The sequence below is a fragment of the Mercenaria mercenaria genome, chromosome 3 (assembly GCF_021730395.1).
Source record: "Mercenaria mercenaria strain notata chromosome 3, MADL_Memer_1, whole genome shotgun sequence".
In the NCBI taxonomy this organism is placed as follows: domain Eukaryota; kingdom Metazoa; phylum Mollusca; class Bivalvia; order Venerida; family Veneridae; genus Mercenaria; species Mercenaria mercenaria.
Window position 1 is genome coordinate 71978767 of NC_069363.1, and position 17599 is coordinate 71996365.

Sequence of the window (17599 nt, forward strand, 5' to 3'; positions counted from 1 at the left end):
GACTTACTAAAATACTGACCGCATCCCAAGGTCTAATACTGACTTACTAAAAACGACATACTGACTACAGTATATCCCCAGGTCCAGTACTGACTTACTAAAACAAGAAATATAACTATTTTCCCCAGGTTCAGTACTAACTTACTAAAGCAAGAAATACTGCCTATATCCTCAGGTCGAGCACAGACTTACTAAAGCAAGATCATACTGTCTAGAACATATTTACAAAAACAAAAATATTGACTATATCACTAGGCCTAGTAATGACTTACTAGAAATACTGACTACATCCCCAGGTCCAGTACTCATTTACAAGAAGAAATCTTGACTGCATTTCCAGGTCCAATACTGACTTACTAAATATGAAATACAATACTCGGGGCCAGTACAGATTTACTTAAACAAGAAATGTTACTTTATCCACAGGTTCAGTACTGACTTACTCTAGCAAGAATACTGACTGCATCCCCAGGTCAAGCACAGACTTACTGAAGCAAGATATACTGACTATATCACCAGGTTCAGTACTGACTTACTAGAAATACTGACTGCATCCCCAGGCCCAGTCCCGACCCACTAGAGATACTGACTGCATCCCAAGGCCTAGTATCGACCCACTAGAGATACTGACTGAATCCCCTGATTGCGTCCCCAGGTCCAGTCCTGACTTACTAGAAATACTGACTGCATCTCCAGGTCCAGTCCTGACTTACTAGAAATACTGACTGCATCCCCAGGTCCAGTATTGACTTACTAGAGATACTGACTGCATCCCCAGGTCCAGTATTGACTTACTAGAAATACTGACTGCGTCTCCAGGCCCAATATTGACTTAATAGAGATACAGAGTGCATTCCCAGGTCCAGTATTGACTTACTAGAAATACTGACTGCGTCTCCAGGCCCAATATTGACTTAATAGAGATACTGACTGCATCCCCAGGTCCAGTATTGACTTACTAGAAATACTGACTGCGTCTCCAGGCCCAATATTGACTTATAGAAATACTAACTGCATCCCCAGGTAATAGAGATACAGAGTGCATTCCCAGGTCCAGTACTGATTTACTAGAAATACTGACTGCATCCCCAGGTCAAGTATTGATTTAAGAGAGATGCTGACTGCATCCCCAGGTCCAGTACTGACTTACTAGAGATACTGACTGCATCCCCAGGTCCAGTACTGATTTACTAGAAATACTGACTGCGTCCCCAGGGCCAGTATTTACGTAATAGAGATGCTGACTGCGTCCCCAGGTCCAGTATTGACTTACTAGAAATACTGACTGCATCCCCAGGTCCAGTATTGACTTACTAGAAATACTGACTGCATCCCCAGGTCCAGTACTGACTTACTAGCGATACTGACTGCATCCCCAGGCCGAGTACTGACTTACTAAAGCATGAAATACACTCACTATATCCCTAGGCAGAGTACTGACTTAGTAAAGCATAAAACACAATGACTATATCCCAAATTCGAGTACGGACTTACTAAAGCAAAAAGTATTGACTATATCCCAAGGTCGAGTACTGACTTACTAAAGCACGAAATACTGACTGTATCCCTAAGCCGAGTACGGACTTACTAAAGCACGAAATACTGAATATATCCCTAGGCTGAGTACGGACTTAGTTACGATATACGAGTACTGACCATATCACCTGGTCCAGTACTGACTTACTAGAAATACTGACTAAATCATCAGGCGGCTCAGGACTAATTTCTAAAGCAAGAAATACACTGGCTATATTCCTAGGCCGAGTACTGACTTACTAAAGCATGAAATACTGACTATATCGCTAGGCCGAGTACAGACTTACTAAAGCAAGATATACACTGACTATATCACCAGGTCCAGTACTGACTTACTAGAAATACTGACGGCATCCGCATCCCCAGGTCCAGTATTGACTTACTAGAAATAATGACTGCATCCAAAGGTCCAGTATTAACTTACTAGAAATACTGACTGAATCCCCCGGTTCAGTATTGACTTACAAGAGATACTGACTGCATCCGCATCCCCAGGTCCAGTATTGACTTACTAGAAATACTGACTGAATCCCCCGGTTCAGTATTGACTTACTAGAGAAACTGACTGCAACCCCAGGTCAAGTATTGACTTACTAGAAATACTGACTGAATCCCCCGGTTCAGTATTGACTTACTAGAGATACTGACTGCATCCCCAGGTCAAGTATTGACTTAATAGAGATACTGACTGCATCCCCAGGTCCAGTATTGACTTACTAGAGATACTGACTGCATCCCCAGGTCAAGTATTGACTTAATAGAGATACTGACTGCATCCCCAGGTCCAGTACTGACTTACTAGAAATACTGACTGCAACCCCAGGTCAAGTATTGACTTACTAGAAATACTGACTGCATCCCCAGGTCCAGTTTTGACTTACTAGAAATACTGACTGCATACCCAGGTCCAGTATTGATTTACTAGAAGTACTGACTGCATCCAGAGGTAAAGTAATGACTTACTTAAACAAGAAATATCAACTATACCACCAGGTCCAGTATTTTACTAGAAATACTGACTAAACCATCAGGCCCAGGACTGATTTTTCAACCATGAAATACTGACTATCTCTCTAGGCCGAGTACTGACTTACTAAAGCATGAAATACTGACTTTATCCCTATCCGAGTACCGACTTACTAAAGCAAGACATGCTGACTATACCTCCAGGCCCAGTACTGATTTACTAAAACAAGAAATACTAACTGCATCCCCAGGCCCAGTACTGATTTACTAAAACAAGAAATACTATCTGCATCCCAATGTCCAGTACTGATTTACTTAAACAAGAAATACTAAATGCATCCCCAGGCCCAGTACTGATTTACTAAAACAAGAAATACTATCTGCATCCCAATGTCCAGTACTGATTTACTTAAACAAGAAATACTAAATGCATCCCCAGGCCCAGTACTGTATTACTAAAACAAGAAATCCTAACTGCATCCCCAGGCCCAGTACGGACTTACTAAAACAATAAATACTGACTATATCCCCTGGCCCAGTACTGATTTACTAAAACAAGAAATACTAACTGCATCCCCAGGCCCAGTACTGACTTACTAAAACAAGAAATATTAACTACATCCCCCAGGCCCAGTACGGACTTACTTAAACAAGAAATACTGACTATATCCCCATACCCAGTACTGATTTACTTACACGAAATACTAACTGCATCCCCAGGTCCAGTATTGACTTACTAAAACAAGAAATACTAACTGCATCCCCAGGCCCAGTACTGATTTATTTACATGAAATACTAACTGCATCCCCAGGCCCAGTACTGATTTACTAAAACAAGAAATATTAACTGCATCCCCTGTCCCAGTACTGACTTAATAAAACAAGAAATACTAACTGAATCAATCAAGAAATACTGATTATACCCTCAGGCCCAGTACTGATTTACTAAAACAAGAAGGCATAGTACTGTTGTACTTACGCAAACAATTGACATGAAAATGTGACCGTTAGAAATTTGATCTAGTTTCCTATTTATGAAAGGTGGTGTACGAGAGTAAAAAGTAGCGTTGTTTTCCAATTTCTCATGTACTAATATATACGGCGTACAATTATGATAACGACCTTGAGCGTGAACATTGAATGCTGATACACTTTCATGCAAATTCCTCCAAGACACTTACTCGGCAATGTCAAAAACAGTCAATCCCCAGAAAACTCGTCAAGTCGTCACCACTCAATGTCATTCTGTGTACTTATGGAACGCCGGTGTGACATTAAATATTGACCCCGTTGAAAATTGACTCCATGGGTCCTTTTTCAACGGATGACCGTTAAATTTTCAACGTTGAAAAGTGACCCCGCTGATCCATCCACGCGTGAAAATTTGACCCTCGTTGAAAACTGATCAACTATAGTCAGGGCATATTACAACTGATCCCAACAGTCGTACGCAATTTCCCTTTTACGATATTAACATTTCTGTATTTTTGTAGGACTTTACGTAATAAACGTTTAGTTAGACGTTCGAGCGCGCCACAAGCTAATGATACGTCTAATTATTTGCCAATTCATCGGCCATAACTCTGCAGATACTGGTCAGATATAGAAATTAAAACCCAGCTACACATGTTTAGATGCTTATATGTGGACAGGATGTCTGAAAACTGTCCAACTACAGTCGGGTCATATTTCAACGTTAAATTCTTAGTTCTTCTTTCTCTCCTTTCTTATCGTTAAAACACATGAATCGTATTTATTTAGTTTCCATCACATTCGTCTTTACAATTATATTCGATCAAATTGTTTCGTAAGACTTCATTCTAAGACTTCATTCCTTATCCCGGTACAATTAAGAGCTCAAGTATTTGCACAAACTTTGTCCAAAGGAGAAGACTTCTATAAGACTATATGCATTTTATTCTTATCCATCCCTACTTATCTTGTTCAAACTACAATGTATGTACATGTATTTAATTTGTACATGTATTACTGGGAATAAAATGTGCTTAAAACGTTAAATTCAAAATCTCTCGTCAATTTAGGGCCGTTTGTTCGAGTCGCAGTACTGATCTGGTTGTTTATGTTTTATGGATCTCTCATGTAATGGTGAGGTAACGTTGAAACGACTAATGAGGTCAGTTTTCCACGTCGTAAAATTACCTCTATGTAACTTACTAGTCTATACCGACATGGTCTAAATATAACGTTACACCACCTTTTCACGACCGAAAATAAAACACTAACTGATAAGAATGCCGAATATGTTATGAGTGGATAGAGTCAAACTATTCACAGTTTAAGACTTGGTGAAATGAGATAATATGGCGCACATTCCGAAACTTTCAGAGTTATATACTGTGGAAATCGTACAGCCAAAACTTCTACATGTTACCATTAACTCTGACATTTTTGGCATGCCTTTTTCTAGCGAGATCACCAATGTGGGATGGTTAAGGTCGCTGACTTTTAATAAAAAAATTTATCACCGCTTAAAGACATAAAATGTGTCCTACTTTCGAAGAATAAGGAGAGCTTTGCTATTCGCCCTGGCGTCTGCGGCCGTCTGCGTCACACCTTGGTTAAGGTTTTGCGTGCAAGTTACTATCAAGGCCATAGCTCAGTAACCACTTGATGTATTGGATTGAAACATCACACGAGCCATCCCAGTAAACAACCCTATTTAAATATTTAAGTTAGACAACTCTTGCTTGAATATGATACAAATTATGGCCCTTGTTCGACTTAAAATTTCTGGGTGAGGTAGGCCTATTGCGTGCAAGTTACTATCAATGCCATATCTCAGTAACCATTTAATGTATTGGATTGAAACATCACACGAGCCTTACTAGTAATCAACTCTATTAGAACCTCTTACTTGAATATAATACAAATTATGGCCCTTGTTTATTATAATAGTTAATTCCATTGTGTCAAAAATTCGAAATATGTGGTCATTCTAAACAGAATTATGAGAGACTATATCTTAAAGGCATATCTGTACAGTCTATAAACGAATTTGAAATAGTAGGTTTACACATGCGTAAAATGGCATACCCTTAAATTAGGACACCGGGCAGATTTTATGCAATCTTGCCAGGCATAGGTATGATTTTGACAACACAGAAAATGACGCCACTCGACCTTCAGCTATTTCCGGAAGTAATGAAAATGGAAGTATACAGCGAAAGTCGCCTTTGCATTGGTCGATAGTCAGGGGTTACGCGCAGGGGTCCCCACCTTTAAATGTATGCGCGTGGACTTTTTTGTTTTGCCAATGGGGAGTCAATTTTCAGCACTTTCTAACGATTTGAAAATACCTGGGCTTTGGCACGACATGTCAGCTTTTCATCTACGAAAACATATTTGAACTCAGAATAAACACAAATCCAACGGGGGTCCGTAACGGAGCAAGAGTATATGGAGATTTTTGGAACTTCGTCAAATCGTTCAAAAGGTCTTTGTTGATGTTGTCTGATGGTGTCAGTATATGCCTCGGATGTAAGATATTTCCGCATTTGAGAGCTGCAGACCTAGACATGTCAGAGATATTTTCAAAATGAATTGTTGATTCTTCGGAAGCGTGAAAGGGCCATCAGACGCTAATACGTTTTATTACGTTACAGGCGCGGAAAGGATATATAAGTATTTACAAGAATAGTTGGTGCATTTAGATTGTTATTATACACAAATAAAACTAACAAAAGGTTAGAACTGGATGTGTGTCCATAGGACACAGGTGCCCCCACTCCTGCCACTAACATGGTTTTATGACTCAGGTTAAATAATTTTTAAGATGTTTGCAACACAAACTTTTATGAACCTTATGTGTATTTTTCACCTCTGCCCTAGCTGAGGAAAATCCTAAAGAGAACACTTCACAGGCTATAAAACAATCCTCTAATGTTTTATGATTCTAGGTCAAGTACATTTTAACATACATGTTTCACACAACTTTTTTTTTGAGTAAGTCTGGACAAGAAGTCTGGTCTTGTGTAATGTAAAAACTTAAAAAACAAAATAAGTTAGGGTCCATAACTCCTACACGACTGAATGAATCCGGACGCGAAACCCCAGGTGCACAACTGCACATGCTGACCAACATTCCTGTAAACTTTGGTGACCCTAGGTCAAATACTTTTGGAGCTACGCGCGACACAACATTAAAATGACCTATTTTTTACTAATTCAGGGGCCATAACTCCTACAAGACTGAAGGAATCCGGATGCGAAACTCCAGGTGCACAACTACACATGCTGACCAACATTCCTGTAAAGTTTTATGACTCTACGTCAAATACTTTTGGAGCTACGCGCGACACAACACTAAAATGATCAATTTTTACAAAGTCAGGGGCCATAACTCCTACATGACTGAATGAATCCGAATGCGAAACCCCAGGTGCACAACTACACATGTTGACCAACATTCCTGAAAAGTTTTGTGACTCTACGGCAAATACCTCTGGAGCTAGGCGCGACACTACATTATCGGACGGACGGACGGACAAGAGCAAATCTATATGCCCCCACCACTCATTGGGGTGGGGGGGGGGGGGGGGGGGGGGGGGAGGGGCACAAAAATGATGATATTGTAATTTTTTATCTCATTAATGTACTAACAAGCATCATCTTACAAATTCCACATAAAAACAACACACAAGCAATGTCATAATGTCCTTAATGACATCAAATAGTCCTTATTTAGACTTTAATCTAACCCTTAGGCGTTTTGACTTTGATGGTTATTTCCATTTTTAACCTTATTTCCGTTTACAAGAACCTTCAATCGTTGGTTATCTACCATCCGCTCTTTTGGCAAAATTTAACCCAAGGACAATTCATTGAAGTTACCGATTTTGAGTTTTGTTGTAAAATTCCGACAGCCCGGGCGCGTTGCTCTTGTGTCAATTTCACAACGATATGTGTTTTTCTAGTAGGACTTTCGTCAGTAATTCCAAAAATGTTCACTAACAAGTGCATAATGGTGCGCATGCCCTGCACGTGCAAAATATGCAATATTGGTCAAAACGCCTAATGCGGTTACGCTGGCCGTGAGTCAGCCAAAAATAAATCAATAATTAGCTGCAGTACCTATTCAAATGTCGGTATGTGAAATTTCTTGTAAATACATGCATTATTAACAATAATACAATATAAACTGACCAATTAGGAATTTTATTAAGTGTATCTCTTCTACACACAGACGATCTCCGACGTTTATCTTAAATTTAACTAACCGTTAAAAAATGACCCCATGACTGATCAAAATTTAACGATTGATCAGTTTTCAACGACATTTTGATCAAAATTTAATGTTGAAATGTTGGCGGGGTCAATTCTCAACGTTGAAAAAGGACCCATGGGGTCAATTTATTTTCAACGGGGTCAATATTTAATGTTACACCGGGACTGTCTGATGTGATCAACTGTAGTTTTATTATGTTAACACTCATGATCAGTATCAATTTATTACTATATTAACTTGTTCAACGCAATACTGCTGTTGTTGTATGATGCAGCTACATAATGTGGTGACGTCATCAAGATAGTACATCAAACAGACAAAATAACACAGCTTTTAACAAGTTAGTACTGAAGGTTAACATAATAAAACTACAGTTGATCACATCAGACAGTCCCGGAGTTCCATAATACTTGTATACTGAACAAAATTTGTCATTTTGCAATATCATAAAATTTATTTGAAATATAGCGTACCCTCAGAACAATAAGTTTGGAGATATTTCAAATTTCAACAATATCAAAACACGCGGATATATCAATTTATTTATCGTATGCCTTCACAATTTACAATGTTAGCAGTAAACGTTAGTGTGGAAGGAAATGATAACAAATACAAAATAACGTCACACTGTCATGTCACATCATACGGGAGCATTAGATGTTTGTATGATATTGCACAACTCTTTATTCTTATATATGGTGTCCATAAACACAATTTTAATGTTTATTTTTGTGACATTTTTAAAATAGGGATGAGGTTGTAAAATGAACAAAATCATATCTTTGCGTAATTTGACATTTTTGAAATATTCCCCAAAGGTGTGTTTTTACAAATGTATTTTCGGTAATATTGAAGTTATTAAGTTATTAACAACTGGTATTGAAAGCAGATGACGGATTAGCTGTTTTGTTCAGTATATTTGCACAAAACAAAATAGGTTTATTATATATATAGACAGATATGAAAAAATGTAACATACGCATTGGACGCTTCCTTTGAACTGATGGACGAACGATTAAAGACTTCTTGCTGTTTTCCGATTTGAGCTTCAACAATTCTGATGAGGCAGTTTGTAGAATCTATGGAGTTGTTCAGCTCTAAAAGTTTCTGAAATAAAATATAGTCCCATTATTGTACCTGCTGCCTGTGCGCTTCAACCCCCAACACAGTACAAACAAATAGGGACAACACAGACACGTGCCATACACATGCATGTTAGAGTTGTTTTGTGTCCGTCTGTGTTTATTGTAGCATTTGTTTCACATATATTTGCAATCGCTCGCACAGAACGCCAGGTCAAAAAGCCTCACTGGGGCGCGGAGAATAATCGTCATAAATAATGCCCTTTGTATCTACCCCTTTTTATGTTGTGTCTGGAAGGTATCAAATTGCTTGGAATTCCCTTAGTTCTTAAATCATAAAATGTTAAACAATAGCTGTTTGTAAGATACATATGCCCCTTGAAACAACTGGGTATGTAATTTTTTGGTATGCTGTGACCAAGAATTCTGACGCCATGACCTAACGACAGGGGCCATCTACTGACTTATGAAGTTTAAAGGTCATAGGCATAAGCGTTCCCATGTAATTGATAAGTTATTGATCAGAAAACTATATAAATCTTAAGATTATTGTGACCTTGACCCTTGAGGCTCTGATCACAGGTAATCATCAGCCGTTAACAGAAAAGTGTTTCAGATATTGAACGGACATCGGTTATAGTTTCAATTTAACATGGACCATTGACTTATTGACCAAAAACACAAGGGTCATCTTTTGAACACAGGCAAAAATTCTATGAAATTAAAAAGCAGAAAGCATACGTAACGTTTTCAGGTATTAAACGGAACATGCTTTAAGTCTAGAGTCAGTTTGACCTTGACCTTTGTCCTATTGGATAAAATATTAGGGGTTACCAAACCACAGACTATCATTCTCTGAACCGAGAGACCAAAGGGTTCTTAAGTCATTTATGGAAAACCATTTTAAAGATTTGTCATACATTTCGCATGAACATTAAAAAAAAATTAATTCTTAATTACCATGCAGTTGATTTGAAAAGCTCTGTAACTATAACTTTGCCCAGCATGATAATAACGTTACATTGATTTTTCTTCATGTTACTCTCGCAAATATTAAAACATGAACAATTAAGTACAATTAGAGGAGGGACAATTTGTAAAGAAAAAGACAATCAGAGTTATTATGTCAACTTGATGTACAAGCCAAATGGTTTATGTCAAGTTCAAATGAAAGACAGTCTCGGTTTCAGTGCTGTTTAAGGAGAATAGTTTTAACAAATTCCCCATATTTTCGCTGTCAACGCCAAAGAAAGTTAGCGCTGTAAAAATAGAATCTATGACATATAAATAAGAATACATGTATAAAGATTTACCATTTCTAACGACTTATTTTCTTCTTGCATACCATCATACCGCTTACCATTGTCAATCTTAAGATCAGCTGCACAACGCAATGTCTTTAAAAGTGTTAAAGGTGTCGCTTCGTGTAGCGAAGAGCGTGAACTCCGCGAAGAAGTGCGACGAAGAGGTGACTAAACACAAAGAAAATCAGAATTCGGTGTTATTAGTATGTATATTACATTGCCTGAAATATGAATAAAAATCCAACAATTACTTGCGGGTGTATGTGTATCGGGGCGGTTTGTGTGTAAAATAAATGTTCAAGCAATTAAATAGGGGGTAGAAGTGGCGTTTGGGGATACTAAGAAAATATGTAAATATAAACATAAGAAATTGTAAAGGTAAGAGAGCACAACACACACATATAATTATAAACAAAAATATATAAAAAACAAGAAACGTGGAATTTTCTAAGTGTGAAGATTAAATAAGTTATCCTGATCTTGAACTTGACCCCAATGACCCCATATATAATCCCAAACTTAGTTTTTCTATAAGCTACCTATAGGCCAAGATTGATTTCAGTACAGAAATGCAAACTAAAGTAATGGAGCGGAAACCATTTTTTTTCTAATTTTAGCAACAGCGACCTTGACCTTGACTCAAATGACCCCAAATGCATTCCAACCTTTGTCTCCTTACCATCTATCTACAGGCCAAGTTTGGTGTCTATAGCTTGTTCCAAACTAAAGTTATTGTGCGGAAACCAAGTTTGACGCCCGCCCGCTTTTTACGAAAACCTGGTTAAAAATGAGGGGAATGTTATGGTGAGTGGTACGTTTACAAAGAAATTATACTGAGTACAACAACAGCTGCCACAGGAGATACAACAACAGCTGTAGCAGGAGACACAACAACAGTTGTCTCAGGAGATATAACAACAGCTGTCTCAGGAGATACAACAATAGCTGTCACAGGAGATACAACAACAGCTGTAACAGAAGACACAACAACAGCTGTCTCATGAGACACAACAACAGTTGTAACAGGAGATACAGCATCTGTAATAGGAGTGCAACAACAGCTGCTGTCTCAGGAGATACAACAACAGCTGTAATAGGAGACACAACAACAGCTGTAGCAGGAGACACAAAAACAGCTGTCTCAGGAGATACAACAATAGCTGTCACAGGAGATACAACAACAGCTGTAACAGAAGACACAACAACAGCTGTCTCAGGAGACACAACAACAGTTGTAACAGGAGATACAACAGCTGTAATAGGAGTGCAACAACAGCTGTCACAGGAGACACAACAACAGCTGTCTCAGGAGATACAACAACAGCTGTAATAGGAGACACAACAACAGCTGTAACAAGAGATATAACAACAGCTGTCTCAGGAGATACAACAACAGCTGTCACAGTAGATACAACAACAGCTGTCTCAGGAGATACAACAACAGCTGTAATAGGAGTACAACAACAACTGTATTAGGAGAACAATAACAGCTGTCACAAGAAATACAACAACAGCTGTCACAGGAGATACAACAACAGCTGTCACAGGAGATGCAACAACAACTGTCACAAGAGATACAACAACAGCTGTCATAGGAAATACAACAACAGCTGTCACAGGAGACAGCACGCTCCACTATTTCGATGCTGGATAGTGAAATAGGACGCATCTGGGGAAGCTTCAGCTGTCACTGGAGTGTTTACTGACTCCAATAAGGATAACGAAATTGGACAATAATGTAAGTCAGAGTCAAGTATATTTAGTATTCTAACACGATCCGATTCATTTTCCTATTAAACAAAGAAGGCTGAAAACAGTGAATTATTAGGCTATACAACAATTCACTGTTCTGGCGTCACAATCATTACGTCATAGCGTCTAACGGCATAGCGGCGCGGTTGAAAAGAAACCAATTGAAAACGGGCAAATATTTAATGAATGCCGTCAAAGATGTACTTTAAAGTCCTTGGTAACGTGTTAGAATCGAAATAATATATCATTTAGTGATTTGTTTTTGAATAAAATCATTGTTTGTCGTTCAGATGCGTATTATTATATCACTCGGGTTGCGCACTCGTGATATAATTCCTTCGCATCTGAACTCCATACAATGATTTATTCAGCGACAAATCTCTAAATGAGATATATCATTTCTTAAATAACAGAGATAGAGGTAAAATGTATCAAAACATTAACAAAGTATAAAAAGGACATATTATTCAAGAATATTTCGGCAATAGTAATACACCATGTGTAATATCACGTGGCTAATAATGTGAAACAATCATCTTCAGTTTGAATCAAATCTATTCAGTAATAAGTGAGATACAGCAAAGTACATCACAACTTGAACCTGAAATTCTAAGTAAAAAGGGCATAATTCATAATAAACAGGTGCCTTAGTTATGGGCCTTGTGTCATATGATGAGGGTGATGATGAGGAACAATCATTTTAAGTTTCAATCAAATCAATTTATGTAGTAACAACAAAGATATAGTTAATTAAATGAACTTTATCTAACCTTGTATATATCGAATCAAGATAAGTAACAATGGTTTAACTAAATAAATAAATCCTAATTGATATTTATCATTTTAAGAAAAACAACAGTTTAACTAAATTACTAAAGCTGTGTTTGTTTTTATGTCTAATAAAAGAAACAACGGTTTGACTAAATAAATAAAACTAAAACTGTATGTATCGAATCAAGAAATTAAGCCAGGATAGTATATTCCTATTAAGAAAAGCAACAAAGGTTAAACAAAAGGAAGAAAGCTAAGAATATGTATATCAAATCAAGAAAAAAGAATAACGGTTTATCCCAACCAATAAAACTAAGACTGAATCTATCAATACAGAGAACAAAGGTTTAACTATATGAATAAACTCAGATTGTATATATTGAATCATGAATTTTGTGTATGACAAAGACTATACTCGAACAATAAAAATCCCCGGCCTAAATAAGTTCTTTTTACTTTACTTAAGACGTAATGGCCTACTTATTCTATATATTGCTCTTCAAAGTAAAAAAATGCAACAAAAAAAGAGCCTGAGTTTTCTCCACATTGTACGTCATGGTTTGTAATCGTCGATCGGACAGACTGACAGACAGACAGACAGACGAATGGGATGACGAACTGACAAAACGAAAGAAGGATCATATTATCTACACTGCGTTCTACGCTTGAAAAAAAGTTTGTTTAGCTATTAGAGTTATAGCACGATCCTCCATTTGTGACTGACTGACAGACGTGCAGGAACTGACAGACGTGCAGGCTGACAAACAGGCATACACATATGAACAAGGCTACATGAAATAAACTCTCGTACTTTGAAATTAATAGCGAACCCAAATATTTGTGGCTGAAGGACGGACATACACACGGACGAACAGAATGACAAACGGACAAAAGATAACGTACATCCTCCATACTTGTTTTCTCTGTATGACCCACCCTTCATGGAAACGGCTTTACTTCACAGGAGCAATTTTTATACATCCGGGTATTTTTTCATTATGTGATGGCTCGTGCGTCTGTCAATCCGTCCTTCTGTCTGCGTGTCCGTCATACTTCGTGTCCGGAGCATAATTCAATAACCATTCAAAGTATTGACTTAAAGCTTTGGCATATAAGTAGATGGTGATAGGACGATGTGTAGAGCACATGCATAAGGTCGGTAGGTCAAAGGTCAAGGTCACAAATGGAGCTTTAATGTCAAATTTTATCGCAAATTTCGTGTCCGGAGTATTTGACATAAAACTTGGCATTTAGGTCGTAGGCGATGAGATGATGTGCAGAGCGCATGAACCAGGTCGGTAGGTCAAACGTCAAGTTCAGAACAGGAGCTCAGATGTCAAATTTGTCCGTTCAAGGTATTAACTTCGAATTCGGATGAGGTGATTTGAGGAGTGCAACAATCCACATTACTCCTCCCACACTCTTTCCGACGCCTCCCACCTAAAAAAACACACTCATTTTATATTTATGTGCCTTATTAATTGAGCACATGAACCAGGTCGGTAGGCCAATGTCAAGTTACAGCAAGGCCAAATCTGTCCGTCATATTTTGTATCAAGAGCATAAGTTAATACCATCTCAAGGTAATGACTTCTAACTTGACATGTAGGTAGGTGGTGATGATTTGATGTTCACAGCGCATGAGCTTGGTCCGTTGATCAAAGGTCAAGGTCACTAATTGAGTTCAGATCTGTCCTTTATATTTTGTGTCTGGATACTATATCAAAACTATTCAAGCTATCGACTTTAAACTAGGAATAAAGTTGGTTGGTGATAAAGTGCTTTGAGGAGTCCAACAATCCATATTAAGAATCAACTCCTCTCCCCTCCCTTTCCCTTGGTCTCTTCAATATTCTTTTAGTTATCCTCCAGACACGAAGTGTCAAAAAAGGGAGATTATTAAAAAATGGGACAACCTAGAGTTATAGTTCCTTGTCACTGCACTCCCTCTCACAGGCCACTATCAATATGCAAAGTATTAAGTCAATACGTTACATAGTATTCAAGTTATGCCCTGGACAAGGTTTTCAAAAAAAGGAAATAATTCAAAAATGGGACCATCTAGAGTTATGGTTCCTTGTCAGTGCACTCCATCTCACTGACCTCTATCAAAACATAAAGTATCAAGTCAATACCTTACAAACTATGATAGTATCGTAGTATTCAAGTAATACCCAGGACAAGGTTTTCAAAAAAGGGAGATAATTTAAAAATGGGACCACCTAGAGTTATGGTTCCTTGTTACCGCACTCCCTCTCAATGAGGTTTATATTGTTCAACTTGCTCTCTTCGATGTTTTTGAGTTATCCTCCGGACAAAAAGTGGAGATAATTCAAAAATGGGACCACCTAGAGTTATAGTTCCTTTTCACTGCACACCCTGTCATTGACATCTATAAATATGTAAAGTATGAAGTCAATACCTTAAGTAGTATTCAAATAATGCCCAAGACAAGGTTTTCAAAAAGAGGGAGTTATCCTCCGGACAAGGTGGCGGCAATATGCTCCCCACTTTCGAGGAGCATAAAAACTTGCGTAATTCGTTTATTTTCCTTTACCATCCAACCTAGTTTCATTCAAATACCTTACATACTTTTGAGGAGACAGCTGGGGGTAACATTACGTCCCAAGGTTCCAACTATAAAACGAGCAAAAATTTATTCTGTATATAAAACCTTGAAACCAAATAAACAATCGTTACAAGCTAATTTTGCAATAACAGGATTAGGATATTTATAAACATAATCCTGAAACGCTTTTCATACACCATACCAACATGTAAACTGGGGGCTACGTGAAAATTACTCATTTCAAGTATCGCTATTTATATGTCTTTGTTTTTGGTGGAACTAAGACAGCTCTTCAAACACATAATGATTAGATACATGGTTTGACATATATGGAAGGCCGTACACGTTGGAAAGTTATAATGAAAGTCTATGGGAAAACTACTGGTGGCTTTCAGCCTTCATGGCCTTCTGATATTGTTTAGTTTCTGTATCGTAACCTTTTTGAAATAATGTACTGACACTATCGCGATGGTGCTATCAAGTTTGAAAGTTCCGAGTCAAGTGGTTCTCAAATTATTGAATTGAAAACGTTTTCAAGGATCAGACGCCTGTGACCTTGTCCTTTGACTAACTGACGTCAGAAGTAGTAAGGGTCAGCTACTGCATAAGTCCGATCATACTATCAAGTTTGAAGGTTCTAAGTCAAGCAGTAGTCAAGGAGCGGACATTGTTTTTTCGTCTACTTTTAGGAATGGTGGAGTCATTCCTGACCCTAGGATCAATTTTGATTAAAAAAAACTTAATATTATGCTACATACTAAATAACAAAGGTCTAGTGAGTGTTGTTTCGGAGAAGAAATTCTACATAAATCTTTGTAAAACAAATGACCCCTGGGGCGGGCACCTAAGTGTTACGATTATAAGGTTCCATTAAATGATGCTATACAGGAAATATATAAGCATTAGCAATTGTGCTTTCAGATGAAAAAATAAACTTAAAATTATTTCCTATGTACTTTGTCTAAAACCCCCGGTGCGGGCCACTCTCGACATTGGGTGATAATTTGTACAACTTGGTAGAGGTCAATTAGATGATGCCAAAAACATACCACCATAAATAACCTAATGAATTTCAGAACGTTTTGCCCATTAGTATTCATGAAGAGATTTTTTTTGTAAAAGGTAACGACGGACGCCGAACCACTTATGACCGCATAAACAGGGCGGGTGATCACGTGACTTTTGTTTATGATCGCAGTGTGTCCACATTAATGGCTGCCCCCATGTACTAGATGGGTTTTTGTATTTTTCTGCAATTTTTCATCGTATTTGAATATATTTTACCAACCATGTTCAGCCAACAACTTTCCGGTTCCAACGATGTATTATTTTGCTATGTGAGTGTTTCCGTTTTTTCCATTTACCCTGCAGATGTTTTCGAAGCGGTGATTTTTCTCTTGAAATAGTGTGGTCACATTGAGTCCAAAGTTACCCCCCCCCCCCCCCACCCCCACACATTTTATGCATTTTAACAGGTTTATTGTTGGTAGAAATCAACTGAGATGCACCGCAATCATATACTAGTATTTTGGTTCACATGCGACTTGTAAATGTTTATGCATGTTTTCTACAATGTTCCAGGGATTCATGTCTGAATGGTTACATTGTGTCATGGTCACATTCTGTCTAATAAATTAAGTAAATGGTACATATAGCATGTAATTCCAATCTTCTATATAATATTGAGTCTTTTTAAGTGTTTTAGTGTTGCAATTCATTAAAGGTATAAAAGTACTAAATAGGTAATCCAGCAGCACTTTCGGGCTTGTCACATAATGGCTAAAAGAAAAGAAATCTTGTTTCCACAAGATAAAGTGTCATTTTCATTTTTTCTGTAAGCTAGTTCCTGTTTTACATCATTGTGGACCTATGCTTGACATTTTGTAGCATTCTCAGGGAGGCTAAACTTTCTTGCCTACCTAGCGAGGAAAGTATACATTTATCCGAGCACGCGCCGGGGATAGATATTCCTGTCTTTCCCTAGGGAAAAACCTTGTCTAAAATAGCGTGCACTAAGGTGACGTCACATAGTACTGGAACCATTGTGACGTCATAAAGTTTATAAATAATGTCAGGAAATACCCAAACCTATTTGTCTCCACGATCTATTTTGAACATGATAGGCAAGAAAAATGATCTTACATGTCTGCCTGTGTAAGACAGCTGTTTTCCCTACCCTCGGGACAGCATGGATAAAAAACCTCGCTGACGCTCGGTTTTCCATTCCACACTGTCCCTCGGGTAGGGAAAACCCCGTCTTACACAGGCAGGCATGTAAGATCCTTATAGTCTTAATGCTTGACTTACCAAAATTAATAATAAAATATCCATTGCACAACATAATTATCGATCTGATAAGCATAATTGTGCTGAA

The 17599-nt window shown here is 37.9% G+C and overlaps 1 protein-coding gene across 2 annotated transcripts in view; it reads right to left on the minus strand.

Moving 5' to 3' along the window:
• Positions 1–17599, minus strand: part of LOC123524433 (phosphatidylinositol 3-kinase regulatory subunit alpha-like) — a 44297-nt gene that overhangs the window by 11214 nt on the left and 15484 nt on the right. Inside the window, exons 4-5 of one of the 2 annotated variants that reach the window (XM_045302638.2) lie at positions 10143–10301; positions 8727–8854 (exon numbers count right to left, since the gene is read on the minus strand). In XM_045302638.2, coding sequence (XP_045158573.2) covers positions 8727–8854; positions 10143–10301 — 287 coding nt within the window. The remainder of the gene's footprint in view (positions 1–8726; positions 8855–10142; positions 10302–17599) is intronic. The other variant, XM_045302639.2, reaches the window with a different exon arrangement.